The sequence below is a fragment of the Patagioenas fasciata genome, chromosome 3 (genome assembly GCF_037038585.1).
Source record: "Patagioenas fasciata isolate bPatFas1 chromosome 3, bPatFas1.hap1, whole genome shotgun sequence".
Taxonomy (NCBI): Eukaryota; Metazoa; Chordata; class Aves; order Columbiformes; family Columbidae; genus Patagioenas; species Patagioenas fasciata.
Window position 1 is genome coordinate 113,645,885 of NC_092522.1, and position 21,446 is coordinate 113,667,330.

Here is a 21,446-nt window from a genome sequence, read left to right on the forward strand (position 1 = left end):
AACTACTCTCTCAAATATCTTAAATCATACATTTCCCGAGGGGAAAAATTATCAGCTAAAAGCCTACATGTTAGTGTCATTTATATATTTTGTTAAGCTACAATCAGTTCACTGAGAACGGATATTAAACCTGAAAAGCATTGCTTTGTATTGTTTAACTGAATATCAGTTCTCAGGTACTTGTATGATGTTGGTTGGCAGATGAGAACATAAGTTCCTGGGTTTTTTAAGCTATGTGTGGATTCTTTTTTTAAAATAACTGAGGTTATGTAACAGCAAGCCCACACAGCTACTCGCTTGCAACATGTCAAGGGCTGGTTACTCCCAAGCAGAAAAAATACTGTTAAAATGCACCTTGGTTGTTGTATTTCATAGTCAGAGAATATTACATACGATCTCCCATTTGCACCCAAATTCATTCTAAGGTTCGCTAGATAATTCAGCTTTAAATTTGCATTAAATATATTTGTAATACAGTTTGAGGTAAGCGAAGATCATTTTGTAGAAATGAGTTTTTAATAATCATTACAGTGTAACTGTTAGGGAAGCTTTCACACAAAGCCCCCCAGCAACTCTTCCTAAATGCCTCACTTCAGTGTTTCAGAGTCAGGCACATCGCTTGCCCCTTGCATTGACCACAGTTCTGTTTATTGTTTTGTTTTGCAGTTCTTCCCGTATGGAGATGCTTCGAAGTTTGCCCAGCACGCCTTCCGAACCTTTGATAAAAACGGAGATGGGACCATCGACTTCAGAGAGTTCATTTGTGCCCTGTCCATCACCTCGCGAGGCAGTTTTGAGCAAAAGCTGAACTGGGCCTTCAACATGTACGACTTGGATGGTGATGGTAAAATTACAAGAGTGGAAATGCTGGAGATCATAGAGGTGAGATCAATTTGACACTCAAAAACAACGTGTCTGAACGTTCGTGAAATTTGATTACTTGTTCACGTACCCTTTAGATTTTAAGCACACAAGAGGCATCATTAAAAGCGCACGTTATATACATTCATCCTACACAATGGTACAAGCACACTAACATTTTAATAGATGTAGTCTTGAGAATTGCAGAGAGTATGTGCATATAAGCTTTTAAATATCCAGAGGTATTTTTTTTGCTGATGAACAGATTAACCGTAAGACCAACACAGCAAAGGATTTACAAAGCCCATCTCAAAATCACTTGACACCCATGAAATTACTGGTTCGCAGCTCAAGTAGCTGAAACCTTATTGGAGATTAACTTCAGATGATTACAGAAATTCACAGGGATAACATCACACTATTGCAAGTGAGCTCTCACAGATGGGCTTCAAGATGACCACAGCATATAACAGGAAGGATAAAATTTACCACCCTCATCACCTGCCAGCCAATCACCACAGTAGCTGTTAACAGATTTTGCTTACATATACTCATAAAAAACTATTAAAACGTGATGACTTCAAAAAATGATTATTCAGAATTTATGTGAAATATTTCAATGGAGCGGCTAAAACTGAAATAAACAGTTCATCGAGAGAATAGATTACAGCAGCTTTGCACTGTGAACCAGTAAGCCAAAGAAATTCATTCCAGGATGCAAAACGCAACCACCAAATTAAATGTACACCTAAAGAGCGTAAAACACATTCTTCCTTGTTTTAAGTATATGGACATGGGATTCTAAGAGAAAAACAAAAAAGAAATCTTTAGGGAAACTGGCAATCATTTTATTGCTAAAATATTTTTCAGAATTTGATCACGTTAAAAAAAAAAAAAAAGAAAAAAAGGTTAATTCGTATCAGAGAATGTCAGGGATTGGAAGGGGCCTCAAAAGCTCATCCAGTCCAATCCCCCTGCCAGAGCAGGAACACCCAGATGAGGTTACACAGGAAGGTGTCCAGGCGGGTTTTGAATGTCTGCAGAGAAAGAGACTCCACAACCCCCCTGGGCAGCCTGGGTCAGTGTCTGTCACCCTTACTGAGAAAGTTGTTTCTTGCAAATTTAAGTGGAACCTTCCGTGGTCCAGTTTGAACCCATTATCCCTTGTCTTACCACTGTTTGTCACCTAGAAGAGCCTGGCTCCATCCTCACGACACTCAGTCTTTATATATTTATAAACATTAATGAGGTCAATGTTGAATTTTCCATTTGGTTTCTTTCCAAAGGCCATCTACAAAATGGTGGGCACTGTGATAATGATGAAAATGAATGAGGATGGTCTGACGCCTGAGCAACGGGTAGACAAGATCTTCAGCAAGATGGATAAGAACAAAGACGACCAGATCACACTGGATGAATTCAAAGAAGCTGCAAAGAGCGATCCGTCCATCGTATTACTCCTGCAGTGTGACATTCAGAAATGAGCTGGTGTACGATGCGTCATAGACTGCACAGAAGTTTAATGTTCCATTCAGTTTGCAGCTATTTCCACACACACAAAAATTTGCTTGGACTACCTATAAATGGACTTGCTTCTTGTGTTTGAAACACTTGTGTGCATGAGAATGTCATTTGCTAAAGAATTTTAAAAGTATATATTATAAAAATAAACTGCCACAACGTGATGTGTGCAATGTCATTTCATAACAACCCTCTTCCTCTGAAGCCTGTGCAGCAGTCCTGTGCTGCAGTGAATTATATTATTTATTGTTCATGTTTTACTGATGCTAGCTCTGTGTCTCCTAGACTGAGTAATGTTAGTGACACTGAATTCCCATGGCAATGTTAACTGTTTATTATAAATCATGTCACCATTCTGCTGTAAAGTAGTACTGGACAGACAGGGGAAGGGCTCCTCAGCTCTTAAGTCTGATCCACACACGTGCTTGTATTGTCAGTGGATATAAATGTACTTCATTTGCATGCCTTTTAGGTTTGCCTTAATTCTTACCTCATTTGCATCCCTTCAATCTGGAAAGAGCTATGTCAGAGGAATGCAGTATAAAAAAACCCAGAAAATCCCGCGAAAATGATCCCTCTAATTAAAAATATAAATATATATATATAATGTTTAAAATATTGTTTTATTGGAAGTTTAAAGGTTTTATTGGAAGTGTATTGATCTTTGCCTGAATTTTCAAAAGCTTCCACAGAGGTTGCAATATATATGTCCCAAAATAAATTTATAACATTTGACCTTTTCCCCTAATTCTTATTTCATGTCTTCAGCATCGTAAAGAGGAAAAAAGAAAACAAAACCTTCTATTTCTCTGTCACTGTACAACTGGGAAATATATATTTCATTGCAAAAGCATGATGAAAATTTTGCACTCACTCAAAGAGTCATATTATATGAAACCAAAAGTTGTAGTTCTTGTATTGACCAAGACAGCAGCTGTTTAAGACGCTAATGCTAAGATTTAAGAGTTACCGACTCCACCTGTGATTACGTGGCTTCTCAAGCCAGCTGAAAGTCAAATACAGTTTATTTGCTTGGCCTAAATGTGGTCTTCTAATGTTCTTCCCTCCTTAAGTCAGTCTTTCCTCTTACCATATCGCACTAAACTGCCCTGTGTTTAATCTGAACAGATGTGTTGTTAAAAATCATTACTGATAAATTAACCATAAAGTATGATGATTGAGCTGGAATAGTGAAAAGAATCACTTTCCTTCTCTGTTTTATTTGCAACTAACAAGTTTATCCTGTGGCAAGTTCTGTACATCCCCAGGAAAGAATCAAGAGCTCGCAGAGTGCAGAACTGCAGATACAAGTCTTTCCTACACATTTCCCAGTTGCTTTAAACAGTTGATTGCTTGGAAGATTACAAAAAAAAAGAACAAAAAAAATTCTGAACATTTTACAATTGCATGTTTGATATTTCTTTACCTTATGAAGAAACAAGATGGTACACTTACTAGCTAAAAATGAAACAATAAAACATGACACAAACCAAATCATTCTCGGTATTTTAAAATTCAAAAAGTGGAGCTTATCTTAAAAGCGAGGGGGACAATCAAACAAAAAACCCTAGTTTTACTCATTTTGCTAACAAACATGGTGGGGGAAAAACACACAATTGTTGCCACAGCCATTCTCTCATATTTAAGTTTGTGTTCCAAACAAACAGCAAAATGCAGAAATTTCGACAACATTTTTTTAAAATCAGAATTTTACTTAGATTACCCAGGCAATATTCTTAGCAAATTAGAGACTGGTATACTTCATACATTTAGCTGTAACTTAATTCTGAAAATGTTATATTTCTGAGAACGATAGCCCCATGATAAGCCCACTTCAGCTTAAATTACTAGTTGTAGAGAGGATGTGGAATATTCCTGGGAATTTATGCCTCTTCACTTTACATACACTTACCAGAGAAGCGGCACCTCATTCTGCATTTCCCTGCACCTCAAATTCACGTAGCAGGATAGGCTCCGTTTAATGCGGCATTAAGCAATGTGTTGCCATCTGAAATGGCCAACAACTCAAACACAAGCCACGCTATGGAAAATCAGTACCGCAGTTCTTTCTCTAGGTAGCTGGTGTAGTAAATGCTGTATTTAAAGCACCAAGAGTAAGATATTTTTGAGACCTTAGTAGGATCACTGCAAAAACAAATGCATCCAAGCAAGTGCTTCAGTAATTGTTTATTCAGAACAAATCCTCTACCATGAAAACAGTTGCTTATAACCATTACGCAGTCAGGCACACATTTTCATCAAGTACAGTGGCAGATTAGAATAAATACAATATATTGATTTGAACAAAAGTGCAGAATTGTTGCCAACTGCTCCAACATTTCAAATAAGTCTATAGAAAATCTGGGAGACAGCTGAAGTGTTAGCACAGTAGGAATGCAGTAATTTTTCTTAAACTCCTTTCTCCACACAACTCATTATAAAAGTACTAATGAAGATAAATACTTTTCTCCTTCCTGCCTCTGCTTTATTTGTTGGATGCTGAAGAAAATCAGGAATAAATAAAGCTATGCCATTCTATCATTTCAAATTGTAGAAGCCTGAAACATATTCTAGTTTCATCATAAAACTGAGTCAAACTGAACATGTGATTCATGATCACGTGACAGGATCGAGGACTCCCAGTACGAACAAACTGGGCTTGTGTTCCAGACCAGTTTTGCCAAGTATGCACTTTGTATGGTTCCTGTTCCACCCAGTATTTTCACACAATCCTCAACAAGTTGCAAGTATCTTTAACATACGTTCCATGGAATCGCAAGATTATGGAATTGTTTGGTTTGGTAGAGACCTCCAGAAGTCCCTTGTCCAAGCCTGCGCTTGCAAGGAGGTGCAGCAGTCAGCCTGTTCAGACCTGAAAGGCTCCAAGGATGGAGATTATATAGCCTGTCACAAAAATGCTTTACTGCCTCATACCCTCATCATGAAGAATCCCTCCCCCCGGTTTATCCATTCAGAACCTCCCCACTTCAATTTCTGACTGTGGTCTGTCTGTCTCTCTCCTGACATGCACTTCAACATAAAGCCCGGCCCTGTTTTGTCAGTCAGCTCCTCATGGCTGCTGCAAGTCCCTTGGCCCATGACCCTGGGCTTTCAGAGGTAACAGCTGAAGCTTTTAAAAGATGACTAGACTTAATTCCTAAAGTCAGACCGCACTAGCACTGCAGTTAGCTTTCTCAGGGTATTTCCTTCAATTCTTCGACGGCCTCCATATTTCAGAGATACAGAATCACAGACTGGTTGGGGTTAGGAGGGATCTCTGGAGATCATCTAGCCCAACCCACCTGCTAAAGCAGGTTCATCAGAGCAGATCACACAGGAATGTGTCCATGTGGGGTTTGAATGTCTCCAGAAGAGACTCCACAACCTCTCTGGGCAGCCTGTTCCAGGGCTCTGGCACCCTCAAAATAATGAAGTTTCTCCTCATAATCAGACGGAACCTCCTGGGCACCACTGAAAGGAGTCTGGTCCATCCTCTTGACACCCACCCTTGAGATATTTATAAGCATTGATAAGATGCCCTCTCAGCTTCTCTTCTCCAGGCTGAACAGACCCAGCTCTCTCCGTCTTTCCTCGAAAGATGCTCCAGACCACTCATCATCTTTACAGTCCTCCACTAATTTAACACATGCTTGTGTAAAAACAAATAACATTAAAGAACACAAAATAGGAAGCAGCAGCTAAAACCAAATTTGGCTACAAAGTTAAGTTGCAGTACAATGAGGTTTTATTGAGGAATTGCTGTTTGGTAAAGAACTGGAGAAACTGCAGAACTGTTCTCTCAATAGTCTTAATGGCTTTTGTTTCCCCATAACATCCAAAAAAGGAAAAAAAAAATGCGTAATGGCCGAACTCTAACAAGTTATTGTTTTGGAAGAGCTCTCAACAATTTCAAGTTCCTGTTGAAAGGAGAACAGAAGAAAAAAAAAGTTAATTTGTGACAGTCTGAAAAATCTGGTTCTTTTTTCTCCCTCTTATGCCCAATAAATGCTTGCATTATTTAAATAAAGTGACTTTATCTTACTTCAACTCTTCTAGTATAGTCCTGGGAGGGGCAGGGGGGCTGGGACACCCAACAAAACGCAGGTCTACAATGCACTAGAATAGTTACTGCATTTCCCAAAACTCTCATTGCACATCAGTCCTCTATATTGGAAGGATTTCTGTCACTTTAGTTTGTTATAATGAATATCTACTGACTTAGTCTATACCTGCAAACTCAGACTGTGCAAGAACTTTATTGTAATTAAGAATCTAAGTTTATAAAGCCACAATTCACTAGGTTTTGTAAGCTCATGCCCAAAGAAACTCAAAGAAATAAACCCACTTTTTTCCTGCCCAGAGAATACACTGCAAATAAATAGTTCACTTCTCTAATTATGAAAGTACACACTGTACGTACTATTAGTTTCTCATATTCAGCTGCTGTGATTCCACTGGAAAAAAATGAAACATATGTCAAGTTTTACTGCATGTATTAATTATGTTTAAGAAATCAAGCCGAGCTATGAAGAAACCCACATTTTTAACTTAATGCTAAATTTAAGTGTGTAGACACACTAAAACATTACAAGTATCAGTTCTGACCATTTATTAAAATATTACTCCACAATTATACAAAATATATTTCATATTTGCCACAAGAAAAAACAAAACTGATAAAAATTTCTACTAGTTGGTGTTTAAAGATATCAAATGAACATTCAGGATTTTCTTATAACCAAAATTCTGCTTATTCTTGGTCTGTACACATACATTCATTCTTAAAGTAAGAAAAATTATGAAGGAAGCCCTCCTTTTCCTTAGAGTATCTAACAAAACATCCTCTTATCCAGCATCAGGAAGCAATAACTTTACACAGTTCATTATACATCCATCCTCAATATTATGGCATATTCATACACAAAGATACTTATTGATCTTCCTCTTCATCATTCCTATTTTTGAAATTCAATGTTCTTTGGCCTCTTTCAGGGTCTTGCATTCGGAGGATGCGAATACGGGAACTCGTAGGCAGAGAACTAAAAATAAAGTATGCATCATTTAAACAGTGTTTCTTCTCCACAAATTTGAGTATTTCCATTACGTATTTTCCTTTAAATAACTTCATTATTTTTCTTCGACAGTTTAAAACAGTAACATGGGGTGATATTCTGGCTTCACTGAACTGATACTGGAGCCAGGCTTCAGTAAAAGCTTGAGGTAAAGACAATGACTGATGTCAGTCCTGTGATTTCTAACACTTAGACCACATGAACTATAGAAAAGGCACTTTCAAGAGAAACTCCAAATGAAATCATGATTGAATATCGTTCGTATTTGCCTTACAGATCCTGAAGTGGCACACACTTTGCACATGCATAATCACATCACACTGAGAATTAACAACATTACTACACATACATTTCTACAGGCTCCTCCGCCAATTATCCTAAATGTAACTTTTCTGAAGGTGCCTCTATACTTTTGTCAAATTAAATGATTGCTGGGCATGCAACATGTAACAAAACATAACAAAACCAAGCTGCACTTGACTTATTAACATTTTAAACAGTAACCATACAGAAAATTCCTACATATTTATTGAATACAGTTTTAGAAATTCCCACCATGGCATTTCCACTTAAATAAGAGTAGAATGCCATTATTCTACTTTTTAAGATTTCAGTAAGGGAAGACAAGAGTAAATCATTTTGAAGACTACTTAATTATCCTATGCAGGACTCACTGATCACATTTGGCTTATAGCAGAGTTGGTTGCATAAGGTTAGAGAATGACTGTCCCTTTAAGTTGGGCAGGGACTTAAATGAAGGTTTTTAAAGAATTTGGGGCTGTTAGAACAAAAAAAAAAAAAAAAAAAAGTAGTAAGTTATCCGTTTCTAGAGCAGTGATATATTTAAAAAAAAAATCAACTCAAATGACTATTTTCTTGAATATACTGTAGTATTAACAGGAAAAGTGGAAAAAATGCAAAGTCTTCTGTTAATTTTGGGAGGAAATAGGCAGATACAGCACTAAAAGCTACCAGGAGCCTACTTTACACAACAAAACATTTCAAAACGTTGTTCTACTTAATATAAACTGATTCAAGTCCCACTGAACTACCATACTAAGAGACATTATGTAGACTGAAAAACCTATAAATTCCCAGAACCTTCAGCAATGAACTGCTTAATTGTTGATGTTCTACTGCTACAAACAGGAACATTCCTTTCTCCTTATATTTATTTTTTTCAAGTTATGCTCCTTGCAACAGAATTTTCTTGTAGTTCTTGCACCAGGAAATATAACACAGTATTATTACCTCATGCTTTGTGGGGTGAGCAAAATGAACTGTCGATGATGCTGAGAGTCAGCCACTTTGAGAATCATGTCCATTGCAATTCTTCTGTTAACCATGTCCTAAAGACAAAAAGATTTATCAGGTAGTGATACTGACTGTGTGCTTCACTGGCCTATTATGGCATAAGTGTTTAAGAATAAATTAATTAGAAAATACCTTAATAGTATATTAATTCTGGTAGGTTTTTCTAAGAGAAGTCTTAATAAAAACTAAGCTGGAGAAACATTAGGGTTAAATTTGAAAAACTACAAACTACAGCCTAGGAAATTCTTAAACTCTACTTATTAGTATACAAACATAATAAAAAGCTTCCATTGGAACAATCACACACTCCTACTTGCGATGTTTTCCTCTCAGCTTTGATACACACAGTACTTCTTACTTTATTGATTGCTGAGATTAACTTTTTAGTGGAATAATGCTTCCTATAAAATCCTGCCTCAAAATTACCTGAAAGGATTTAAGCACACCACGAAATCTAAGATGTTACGTAGCTTGTTTTTATTACTACTGTTATTATTACTATTTCTATTTTGAACACAACCTTCTGCATTAGGCTTACTGAAAAAGATGTGTGATGGGAAGCTATTATTAGCAGGGGTTAATCAAAGCTCTCTGCTCATCTATGCTGTTACACATGAAATAAAGTTTCTCCCTTGCAAATATGCTGATGGAGTCCTCTGGTGGTGAGGCTACAGAGTTACACCAAAAGTAACTGCAGAACATGGAGACAGTAAGGTTGCACTTACTGGCACCACAGTGGAAATACAAATTTGGTGGAATTATTTATGGAATCACTGAGCTGCAAGTTCTCTGCAGGGCCTACAGTTCTGAGCATCCAACCTTTTCTGGACAGATGGACAGACTTCTGTACAACTAACTTGTAAAAGAGGACCTTGCCTTTGGAAGGTGGCTGAAAAATGATTGCTTGACCACCTTACATGCATACTTTCCTTTTTGAAAGTCTTTATATACAAAGTATGTTATCTTTTTTTCCCCTCTAGGTCTGTGATTCCAGTAAATAAATCACTGATGGCAGAGGGATGCTGAAGGCAAAATTAAATAATCCGGTATCCACTCTTTGTCTCACGGAACTAAGTATTTTTTCAATCCTTACCACCCTGCCTATTAATGAGAAGGAAATAATATATATTAGAAAACTGATTCATCATCCGTCCAGGGAAGCTGTACACAAATATGTTGTTTATCAGTTTTAGCTGACGTTAATATTTACTGCTCATTATTCTTCATTGCAACATCTTGGAAAGATGCTACTAGGTGAAGTATAAAACAGGTTTCTGAGGAGCAACACTGAAATCAGTTGCGACACTTGCTCTGAAAAAAAACAAAACCAAATGAAACCCAACACACTGACCTCAAAATTGGTAGAAGCCAAAGCATGCGCTAAGCCCAAAACTACCACAGCAATATGCAGAGGCAACCTGTGACCAACACAGTAACAACTGCCTGGATAACTAATAAAAGTTATATTTCATTATTTTTGTGCTGAACTAAGGTTTAAACATGTAAAGTAACAGATGCTCATAGCTCTAGGTACCAACTGCAGAAACAGAAGCAGCTTCAAAAGTCACTAAACAAAGTGAACAAGATCCCTAACCAGTTTGGTTTTGAGGGATTTGTTTGTTTTTTTTTTTTTGTTTTGGAGGCTTGTATTCATTATTTACAGTTAACTATAGTGTTTTAAAAGCTAACCAAACACAGATAACAACACAACTATTTCACTAATATATAAAAATCAGAATGGCAAATGTAGTTTAAGTTTAAAGTTACCATGTAGACATCAAATTCATCCAAGCATCTAAAAGGAGATTCAGTAATGGACCACAGAGAAAGAATAAAACAAACTGTTGAGAAGGAACGTTCACCTCCTGATAAGGATTTCACATCATTGAGGGAGGCTTTGTCTTCTTCTCGAGGCTGAATCTTGAAATAAAAATATTAGAGCCATTTTTAAACCTGAGCTGGAGACTTACTAATAGCATCATAATTTTAAATGCGAGCACGTTACACGTGAACAGATAAAGATCACTTGAGAACAGTGATAAGCACTTCACTGCCACTGCCCTTCTGGAACGGGACGCTCCTCATCATTTCGTAACACGGTTGGGGATCACTGCAACACTGAATGACTCTATCAGTGTTTTCTTATTCAAGTCTATTTTTAATAGCTATTCAACAATGTTTAATAAATTTCAACCAGCGTAGTTATATTAGAGGAAAATGCAATGGTCACCAGCTACAATAGAAAAGCTGGTATTTGATTTACAGCAGGAGTTTCAAGGAGGAAGAGTTTCTTTACTGAAATACTTGAAACATGGTCAACAGTCCTTTAGTTCCATTGCCTATGAGGACATCTTGTGGCACCCCTCCTTTAAGAATAAACTTAAGCATCTTCTTGCCCTGTTGATTACATTATGCTTAACAAGCCAAGCAGGAAAACAAGAACTGTTTTGGAGTGGGGTCAACTCTTGCATGAGAAACATGAAACATCAGCTATAGAACAAAAAAAGTATTCTGATCAAGCCACATAATGACTTAAGACTTTAAGGACTGAGCTTGAGTTCTTCAGATACATATCCTTCACCTGTTAAATACATGTTGACATATTCCTAGTCAATGTTGTCACTACATACTTCTCCCCTGAATTCTGAAAACTGAAGTCTCTCACAGAAATAACAGTAAAAACTGCCATGACTAACATTTTTGGGAAGGTATGTTAAAAGATCCAAACTTACAGAATACACAGAAAAAAACATAACATAACATAACATTGAAGTTTTCCACCATTAGAAGTTGTTTCAATAATAACCAGTCATTATATAATCACACAGATTTCCTGTCAACAAAACAGGAATGAGTAATTTTGAAAGACTGCCTAGGATGAATAGTTAGTGAATTCTCAGCATAAGACCACAGTCTATATTTATTCCAACCTGCCCATAAAAAATAAGTTTTTCTTGCTTGTTTTCAACAATATTCAAAATCTAGTATATTGCGTTTTGGAGAGGGGGGAATAATTTATTCTATCCTTTGCAATGCATGTCCTCTAGCAGCTGATATTAAAAAATAAGCATGTATTACCACAATTGAAGCAATATGGAATTACTTACGTTTATTGAAAGTGTCTCATTCTTGTGATCAAAAAGTATTTTTCCAGAGCAAGCTCGAATACGTAATAAATGGTCAAAGTAGAGTTTGCATCGTAATGAAAGGAGCCTTAAATCAAGCAAACAATTATTAGTTCAGTAAGTTCTAAAACGCATGAGAAAGCGACAACAGATTTTTATCAACGGTTTCAGATCATGTTCTTTAATATTAAACCCTGCTCCACTAATAACTTCAAGCGCCCAAGCAGGTGACACTCAATACTGGACATATTGGAAAGAATCACTGACACAAGATAACAAGGTAAGAAATCCAGAAGTACAGGTTTTGTAGTTTCTACAAGTCTGTTCCAATAGACTGGAAGCTTTTTATATCCTTCTTCCACAACTCCATCAGAAAACAACCAAATCCCACTTCTTTCCTGTCCAGTATTAGGACTGCACAGTGAGGACAGAAAAGAATTTATGTGGACTCTGCTAGACTCCAGGAATTTAAGTGTTGAATATTAACTGCCCCCCCTGCTTTCCTTCCAACTCTAGCATAAAATCCCCCCCAGTAGAAGACACATTATACTGCCATCAAGAAAGAACTATGATACTTGAATGCATCTTAGAGTGGGATTTGTACTCCAATTTGGGCACTAGGAACAAGACTCTGTTTGACATATATGGGCACCATCAGGCAAGCATCAGAATCTGCAGGTCAGTCTTACCCACTAGTACTTCCAGATTTCCACCTGCAAAGGTTGGGATTCTCCTGATCGTTACTATTTGTCAGGATCATACTGGCACCCCCTCCAAATCCCAGATTAAAAAAGCACCACAGAATCTGCATTAATAAGTAAGGGACTAAAGCAAGAAAGGCGGCATACATTCCTGGTATGGATCCTCTGTGACAGGAGTAGTTTTCAAATTGCAAAATCTGAATAAATACCAGCACAGGCTGGAGAAAATTGTTCGGTCCACAATTAAATTATGTGAGCACAAATCACGTAAGCACAGCACCACTAGTTATACTCGGTGAAAATGAGCAACAGTCTAGATGATTTCAATGCTTGGATGGTGCTGATATTTTACCGACCAAAACCAGGACTGAAACAGAACTGCTTTGGATTAAGTCAGCACATCGGAGGCCCTTGGTGTGAAGCAAAATTGAGCCTTCAACTGATCACATTGTTCTTCCAGCTGTCAGTCCAGGCTGCCTCTAAACTGTCAGGCATGGTAATATTGGATCTGGGAGCAAGATTAGGTTAGAAAGATCTCTATGAATACCACCTTAAAGGTACCTCATTCTCACAGGTCTGCTCTGTAATTTTTTGCACTTACATTTTAGTCCATCCAAAACCTGAAATGAGAGTAAAATTAACTCACCTTAAGAACTGATGATATATTTTGAATCTCTGTGTCATTATTTCTTCCAGCAGCCTAATAAATTTCTTTAAATGCTTCACTTTACTGTTTGCATCCTCATATCTTTCCTTTGCATCATGAAATTGCCTGTTTTAATTAGCAGAAAGTTTAGGATCAACATGCATTACATTAAACCCAAACTGTTGTTGTAAATCCTGAAAATCAATTTGATAATCAAAGGATCTACATTACAGCTAAAAGCATTTGATTAATCAAGTTAGACACTGTTTACTAATTAAAAGTAGTCAAAAATTAAATTTTACTTCTATATTTAACTCTTTGAAAGCAAACTCTGACACCAAGGAGAATGAATGACTGGTCTCCTTGTGTTCAAGAATATCTAAAGTGAGGGACTATTTAAAATACACCACAGTTAGAACCTCTAGTAATTGCTTAATTTCTGTATTAGTTATTCAAACTAGAAGTATGCTTAATGCTCACTGCATCCCAGGGAAAAGGGCAGGTTATGTTCACACCACCCAGTCATAACTGGGATACCTCTAAACACTAAAAGGGTATCTGACTATTGGTAACTTCATAAATATCACACAGACACTGTCTAAAAATCATGAGAGGATAGTTCAAAACTCCTAAACCTCAGTAGCACAGGCTGATTGAGCCATCAGAGGAGCATGTTTTCACACCTTACTAGATGGTTTGAGTTCTAAAACCAGATATAAATGCATTGTGAGTCAATAAGAAAACTCTTCCTTTTCCTGTCTTTTCCATCTTAATTGAACTACTTTAGACATTAAAGATAACTTACTGTATGATTTCTTCTCTGTTGCCATGGCGACTATTTTCTGTATTTATCCTCTCTCTCAAGCGATTCATTTCTGCATCAAGACTCTTAACAGTTCTGCTGACCTCTATGCGCTCTGGGTAGATCTGCCTAGCTTGTGAAATTTTTTCCTAGAGTAATGTTTGAAATTAAATTAATTGTTACATTTTTAGACAAACTGTTTAGTCTTCACAACAAATATTTCGTGCTATGGAAAAGCATGGTCTCCAATCAAGAACAGCAAACCTATTTAACATTAATAATTTTACTAACAACATGTACAGGTAAGTAGTTATTTCAGTGCTAAGAACTGTACCCACATGAAATCTTTAATATGTTCACACTTCTTTAGCTAATACAAGTCAATAAGAAGCCACATTCACCGTATTTAAATAGGACGGTCTTCCAAATGTCTTTGCAAGTGTAATTTCAGAGTTTGTTAATAAAGCTTGATTAGATATGTCTTCAAAACATAAGGTATGAGGTCTGTACAAGGAAAAACTTAGCATCCAAAAAAACCCAAAACAATATGCAATTTAACTCTAAACACAAATTTTAAGGTTAGGTCACTTTAATCTTTTTCACTGCAAAATACAGAAGAGAAGAGTTCTATACGGGTAACCCCTAACTCATCTGTCAAGACAGAAATGATGCTCTGCCAGACAAAGAGAGGCCTCAATTCATTTATACAAATTACTTCTACTTGATTTAAACATAGTCAGCTTAAGACTCTCCTCCTCTGGAGACATTCAAACCCTCCTGGACACATTCCTGTGCAATCTGCTCTGATGAAACTGCTTTAGCACGTGGGCTGGACTAGAGGATCTCCAGAGGTCCCTTCCAACCTCAACCATCCCGTGATTCTGTGAGAATACTCCAGGTATTAATATGATCTGTATGTTGTACAAATTGAATGATTTATTATTAAATATTAGAAGGATCATGACTGTCTGATTTCAATAAAGGAAAAAACCGCACACACCTACCTCTAATTCTTTTTCCTTGGCAGCCAGTAATTCTTTATGCCTTTTTATGCAAGCCAAGCGTTCCTTCTGTTTGTCTTCATAGTGCTGAAAACGTTGTTTACTGTTTTCTACTTCTGAGTCAGCTTGGTTTAATTCATCCTGTTTAGAATAAATCAAGACTTGATAAGTGAACTGTTTGAGGTGGAATCCTCAGCATCTCTCTAATGTTTACTGACTTATCACAGATAATTATGTTGCTTTTAACATTGTCTAATTTATGTTGCTTTCAGTGAGACTACTCCTTCTAATACCCAGATGTTTTAACAGCAACTTTTCAGAAAAGTCTTCTCAGTTCTGACAAGAACATAATAAATGCTCGTAATGATTTTAGGGATTAAATCTTGAAAGGATGTTTTAATCTTAGAAAAAAGCCATCCCTTCTTCTAAACCTCCAAAAACTACATTTATTTTGCACACTACATTCTAGCCAGAACTTCTGATGTCTGTGTGACATCAATCAGAACTGCATTTCTGTGTGAAAATTCAGTATCTTGCTATACCTATAATGTGATGTAGACTATAGCAATTTCTGTACTATATAAGTGTTGATACAGTTGAAGTCATATCATATCTTTTCAGAGAGGCAAAGAGGTATAAAGAATGGCATAAATGAAACAACAATTTTCTTCCTTATCCCTGTCAATTTAATAGTTCATCTTAAAAAAAAAAAAAAACACACCAACAAAAAACCTCACCATCACCCTCCCCCCAAAAAATAAACCAAACAAACAAAACTTCAAAACCACAAACAAGAACACCAACTGTGACCAAAAGTAATGGAAGCTCTCACCTTTCCTAATCCTGCCTTAAAGCCACCACTTGCTATATGCTAAGAGTTCATCAAACAACTGCAGAACACACAGCAGTACATCTAATAGAAAATTCTAAGTGAAATTCTAAGTGACCAGTTATGAACCTTCTTAGCTAGGTCTTATCAGAAACAACCAAATAAACTACAACAACAAACATGGTGCAGTAAAAAGGAAAGTCAAGGAAACTATTCTTCCTTCCTTTTAAGTCCATGACTAAAACTACCTGGAAACAAACTCTAAAACACCAGAGCAACTACACTTAATAATCAATGTTATCTTCAAAATATTGCCAAGTTTATTTCTTGACATTCTCTAGATAGAATGCTTTATTTCAATTTCATAAGAAGACCTTAAATGGATCAGAAAGGAGCATACTCTTTTCTCCTGCTTCCTTTTAACCTCATTCCCAAAGTCACACAAAGGCATTGCATTAAAAATACAAGATGAATTTATTGCTACCTTAATTGGGCCGGCAATTTCTTCTACTTGATGAACTTTTTCTTTCACTTCTTCAAATTTTTTTTCAGCTACCTGGAGAATACCTTTCAGTTCTTCCATTTTCTTGCTTTGTTGCTGCATGTCTTTTATTACAGATTCCATCTTACCCTTATTTTCTTGAACTTCATCTTCCTGTCAAAATATATTAAAATGAAGAATAATAAAAGGAGACATACATTTGCAAAACACTGTACAAGATTTTTATTTTATTATTGCTACAAGGGTACAAGATTATATGCAAGTACTCTATAACTCTAATAAGAATATGAACAGCTCAATAAGGTTGTCACTAAAGCCCAGAAGAGACTGACAGATCTTGTAGCAGACCATTACATCAAATAGCAAAAGAAAAAGCAGAATTTCCTAATTATCTAACTGAAAATTAAGGAGACATTATTTGGGAGCTCTGATGAAAAGACTAAAGGGGATAGGATTTTGTGAAAACTTAGACATGCTAATATTTTACTACAGTGATTTTTTTAAACAAAAGAACAAGATAACCTCCCTCTGGATCTGTGACAGAATATATGCATTCTGTATGCGAAGCAATAAAGAGAAGAATGAGCGGATCATCGCTGTTCCCTAGACAATTCTGCCACTCGTAATGAATTATCATCATACGTACTTTCTGACTTGAAAAGACAGATATTCCAAAATGTGGGAAAAAAGATCTAAATGAAAGCTTATATTGCTAAGATTCTTTTTCACAATCAGACAATTGTGAAATCAAGGTAGCAACCAAAGACAAATATCAAGTGAAAGAACAGCAATTAACACATAGTAGTGGTCAGAAAGTTCAGAAAACAGGAAAACAACAAAAATCCAAGAAAGGAGTAAGGAGAAGCAAATATGTAAATCTACCAGCTGCATTAAGACCTTTATCAGAAGCAATGGTAAAAATTTTTATGTTCAAAACACAAGTGTCCAATAATTTTCAAACAGGAAGATATTCTCCTACACTAAGGTAACAGATTATTTTTTCCAACTCACCGGAAGGGCAAAGAATATCCTTTTCTAAAACCCAACAGAACTCGTTAATCTCAAAAAGAGGAAACCTTACAAGACTTTACAGAATCTGTAACGATCCCTTACTTTTTGAGTAAATTTTGAAACTTTACACGCCATTTGTGCACACATGCTGAAAGACTGACTAGCCAAAAAGTACGAGTTTGTGCTGACGTCACAAGTGACATCACCGATCCCAGATAAAATAGTGAGAAAACTGCATTTTAATTGAAACAACTTTAGTAAGGATTTTGTTAACATGTATCAGAGTGATTCTCAAAATTTAAATCTTGGCCACCTATACATTAGGTTATTACAGAGCAATAGCTGAAACTCATGGCCAAAATTACACTAATCACAATAGACTTTCAAACTTCTTTTTTGTGTTCTTAGACTGCTGTGCATTCATTTTAAGAACACATAGATATGAATAAGAACTTTGAAAAAGCCATCATACTACCGTGATCCTTCCATAGGGCGATCACTGAACTTGAGAACTGATGCACGGTGAAGCCGCAGCAAAGCAAGAAATGGGGGGTTCAGGGCAGAGCAGAAATGCTGGGACAGAAATTCTGCTCTAGAGTGGCCTATACCTGCACTTTGATGGCGTCACTTCGGACCTCCAAACCTACAGCACTGCTGCCCTGCAGAGTTTTACAGCACTGGAGGTCTGGAATGAGGAAAGAAAATGCAGGGAATATCCCTTTACAACAGCACCTTGCCTTCCATAGACCTGCATTGTTATTGCTTTGAAAAAGGGCAGAAGTAAGAGAGAAGGAAAAGAAACAAAACAAAACAAACCACACCACACATCGAAACCAAACCAAACCTGTCCAAAAATAAGTAACATCATGAAATCATGCCACTGACATAACTGTAGATGTTCTGTAAATTGGTACATTTTTCAGTGTTTATCCAACTCGTATACTACTTGAAATCTACAGTATTTACTTATTTCAAAGCACTGCCAACATTAAAAGACATTATTTCCTATCCTTATTAGACATAATTTGATATTCTATTCTTACTAGTGTACGGATGTCCACTGATTGGTGTTCTTCCCTATTTTCAAGATCGGCTATTTCTGCATTTGTTCTTCTTATTTTTACCTGAAAAAGAAAATAAATATTCTTAAGCTTATCTAAAGAGAAAAGTTCATATTTGTTCATTTAAGTCAACACAGAAAGCAAGATATTTGGTCTTTTCATTTCATTAGTGTCAACAAAATACAGAATTCTTCCCACTTACCTACAGAATCTGTTTTTACAAGATATAACTGAAAGTCACATACACTTTAAATCAGTAAGTTATTATTGCATTTTCATTCAATGTGACAACTGAATAAAATATACTTTATTTTTCCTTTAAATATTTATCTTCAGCAATTTGAGCCTACATGTCAGGAGGTTTTTTGCTGGTTCTTCTTTGTAATTTACCGAATATAACCTTATATAGTATGTATTATCTTACATTGCCTAACTGTAAGATCATCGGCCACCACAGATACGTATCCTATCTAGAAGTGCTGGAAAACAAAGAAAGATGACTAATAGTTGTAAAATGTTTTATAATGAAATTAAAAGAAAATCCATTTTAATATGCTGAATATGAAGTTAAGAATATAAATGAAAAGCATGAAGAGAAACAAGATTCTAGGAATGAAGAGGTGAGACTCAACAGAAAAAAGGAGAGCGAAGAAGGGAAAAGAAAGTTGCATCAAATATTGCAACAACTTCCTATTTGTGTAAAAAAGTAGCAGAAATTTGTGAGATTTAGCACAAGAGGAAAAAAATACAGTAAACGGCGCATGCTGGGATTGATGTGACTTCTGTTGTTCTGTTCTAAACGATGAACATAAGTAAACAACATGAAAGATAACAACAAAACTAGGGGTAAACATTAAAAACTTTCATCCACACCAAAAAAAAAAAAAAGTAGAAGTCAAAGTAACAGGGAAAGACTGACCAGTTTCTAAAAGTTAACACTGTACCTATTTTTACCTGTAGTTCTTTTTGGTGTCGTTGATGACCTTGAAGATGCCCTTCATTCTGCCTGATCTCATTTTCAATGGAATATAAACACTCCTGAGATGCTCTCAACTGTGCCTTTTTGTTTTCAATTTCTTTCTCCAAGTGACTTTATAAACAAAGTGATATTGAGATATTATATGCTACACAGATATTATCTATTACACACACAGAAATACACAAATAAAAATTTAATGCATGACAAGACAAAGGGTAAAAATCACTCCCCTTAAAAAAAAAATTGGTCTAAAGTTTGCTATGCACTGGATGTTTTTAAACGATCAGTAAAGAAACACCAAAGCTCTACAGCAGAACTCATGGTTAATAACCAGCAGAGAGATGCTTGATGGTCCTAGTTCAATGCCCAACAGATGAACCATTCGTGTAATTTGGGCCATCTCTAACCCCTGTTTGCAATTTCTGCAAACAGGTCAAGTGTTTGAAGTAAACAGTGGTGCCACATGTAGAAATATTACTCCACCTTGAGAGAAAAGAAATACTCTGACTATGGCAAAACACTTCTAGTCAGAGAGAAAATATATTAATGAGATACAAAAAAATATTTTATATAGTCTCATACTTTTCTTTCTACAAAGAATGGCATGACTAGAGACTTCCATCACTAATTCAGGTTGTGGTAAAACTATTTGAAATGCAAAAGAAAGATATTTCTTAATACTATTTACAGATGGCAAAACTTTGATATCATCTTTCACCCCTGCAAAAAGGGAAACCTTACTAATACTACATTTAAAATATAATCTAAGTGTTTCATCCAACTTTTGTTATAGATGCATAAAATGGACTGATCAAGTCTGATGCAGAATCAGTGTTTAATAAATTATACTATTCCAAATAAACGTGTCATTGTTTTAGGCTAAGTTCTGAAGAAGTGGTGGGGAGGTAAGAAGACATATTTCCTTTTTAACTGGCCTAAATCATTCTCCCTTAAGCAATGCTGGTAATGAAATGCCTATAACACTTTGAAAGTTGAGATAATCTTTGAGTGAAGTTCATTATATAGCAATATGAATAAAGTACAGTGAACTGACATATTTTCAGTTTATGGAAATAGATTTAACACTCAATTCAGTCTACACGAACAGCTATTAACACTGAAATTGAAATATTTACTTAATATGTCTGCAGTATAGTCTGAGCCTCAAAATAAAAGCATTCTCCTGTCCTAGCAGGCGACAGTTCAAGTTTCTAAGCTTTGAAATATGTTTGCCTTTTTAAACTACTGTTTTGAAAGTAATGAGAAAAAAAAAAAATTAAAAAATAAATTAAAACGGGGGTGGAAGAAGTGTAGTTTATCAGAGATACCTACACCATGAATTAGGTCAAAAGCCTGAAAAAACACAGATGCAAAGTTTGAAACCAGTAAGACTATGTGTGCCAGCACAGCTTTGGTTTCAATGATCAGGCTTCCTTTGCAGTAAACTATGAAATCACTATTCAGTTATTAGATTTTTAAAGAAACACCTTTGATTCCATGTACTTTTTCAGCAAGCATAAAATAAAAAGGAAGGCAGATTCCCTGGAGTATTCAGCTCAGCAAATCCCCACTTGCTGGGCAAGATTTACAAGCTGGAAAATATTTAGGTACAAGTCAGGTTTGTGCCTATGATAGAAAGGCATTGAAATGAAGAGGTTTTCCAGAAATCTTAAAAAGGAAGGATAAATCTTAAAAAAAACCAAAAACAAAAACAACCAACCAAACAAACAAAAAAACCTGGAGAATATTGAGTATTATATATGCAAAGAGACAAATATGCAATTCCACTCTTCACGTCAACATGTGCACTTTTTACAAATACAGTGTTACAAGATGCTGACCTTATTTCTGCTTCAACATCTTGGCTTAGGAACTTGGGTCTGAGGTAATCAGAAGAGTAATATCGTCTTTCAAATACTTGATCACCTTCAGCAGTGAAAGCTTCTCGACAATTCTTTGGGGGCCGATTAGATTGCATTACTTCCCGAGCTCTACGGCTACTCTGAAAAATACAACGTCCT

At 36.1% G+C, this 21,446-nt stretch overlaps 2 protein-coding genes across 11 annotated transcripts in view; one reads left to right on the forward strand and one right to left on the reverse strand.

Annotated features, from left to right (window-relative positions):
• Positions 1-3,122, forward strand: part of VSNL1 (visinin like 1) — a 93,977-nt gene extending 90,855 nt beyond the window's left edge. For all 6 annotated transcript variants that reach the window (XM_065835541.2, XM_065835542.2, XM_065835543.2 and 3 more), the window contains 2 exons: positions 667-882; positions 2,148-3,122. In XM_065835541.2, the coding sequence (XP_065691613.1) occupies positions 667-882; positions 2,148-2,345 (414 nt within the window). In that variant the 3' untranslated portion in view covers positions 2,346-3,122. The remainder of the gene's footprint in view (positions 1-666; positions 883-2,147) is intronic.
• Positions 3,123-4,554: 1,432 nt separating this feature from the next.
• Positions 4,555-21,446, reverse strand: part of SMC6 (structural maintenance of chromosomes 6) — a 37,650-nt gene continuing 20,758 nt past the window's right edge. For 3 of the 5 annotated variants that reach the window (XM_065835533.2, XM_071807087.1, XM_065835534.2), the window contains 11 exons: positions 21,267-21,427; positions 19,401-19,536; positions 18,429-18,509; positions 16,357-16,527; positions 15,047-15,184; positions 14,046-14,191; positions 13,241-13,366; positions 11,876-11,981; positions 10,536-10,688; positions 8,706-8,803; positions 6,977-7,421 (listed from right to left, as the gene is read on the reverse strand). In XM_065835533.2, coding sequence (XP_065691605.2) covers positions 7,313-7,421; positions 8,706-8,803; positions 10,536-10,688; positions 11,876-11,981; positions 13,241-13,366; positions 14,046-14,191; positions 15,047-15,184; positions 16,357-16,527; positions 18,429-18,509; positions 19,401-19,536; positions 21,267-21,427 — 1,425 coding nt within the window. In that variant the 3' untranslated portion in view covers positions 6,977-7,312. Of the gene's footprint in view, positions 6,300-6,802; positions 6,837-6,976; positions 7,422-8,705; positions 8,804-10,535; positions 10,689-11,875; positions 11,982-13,240; positions 13,367-14,045; positions 14,192-15,046; positions 15,185-16,356; positions 16,528-18,428; positions 18,510-19,400; positions 19,537-21,266; positions 21,428-21,446 lie in introns of those variants that run through there. The other 2 variants (XM_065835535.2, XM_071807089.1) reach the window with 2 other exon arrangements.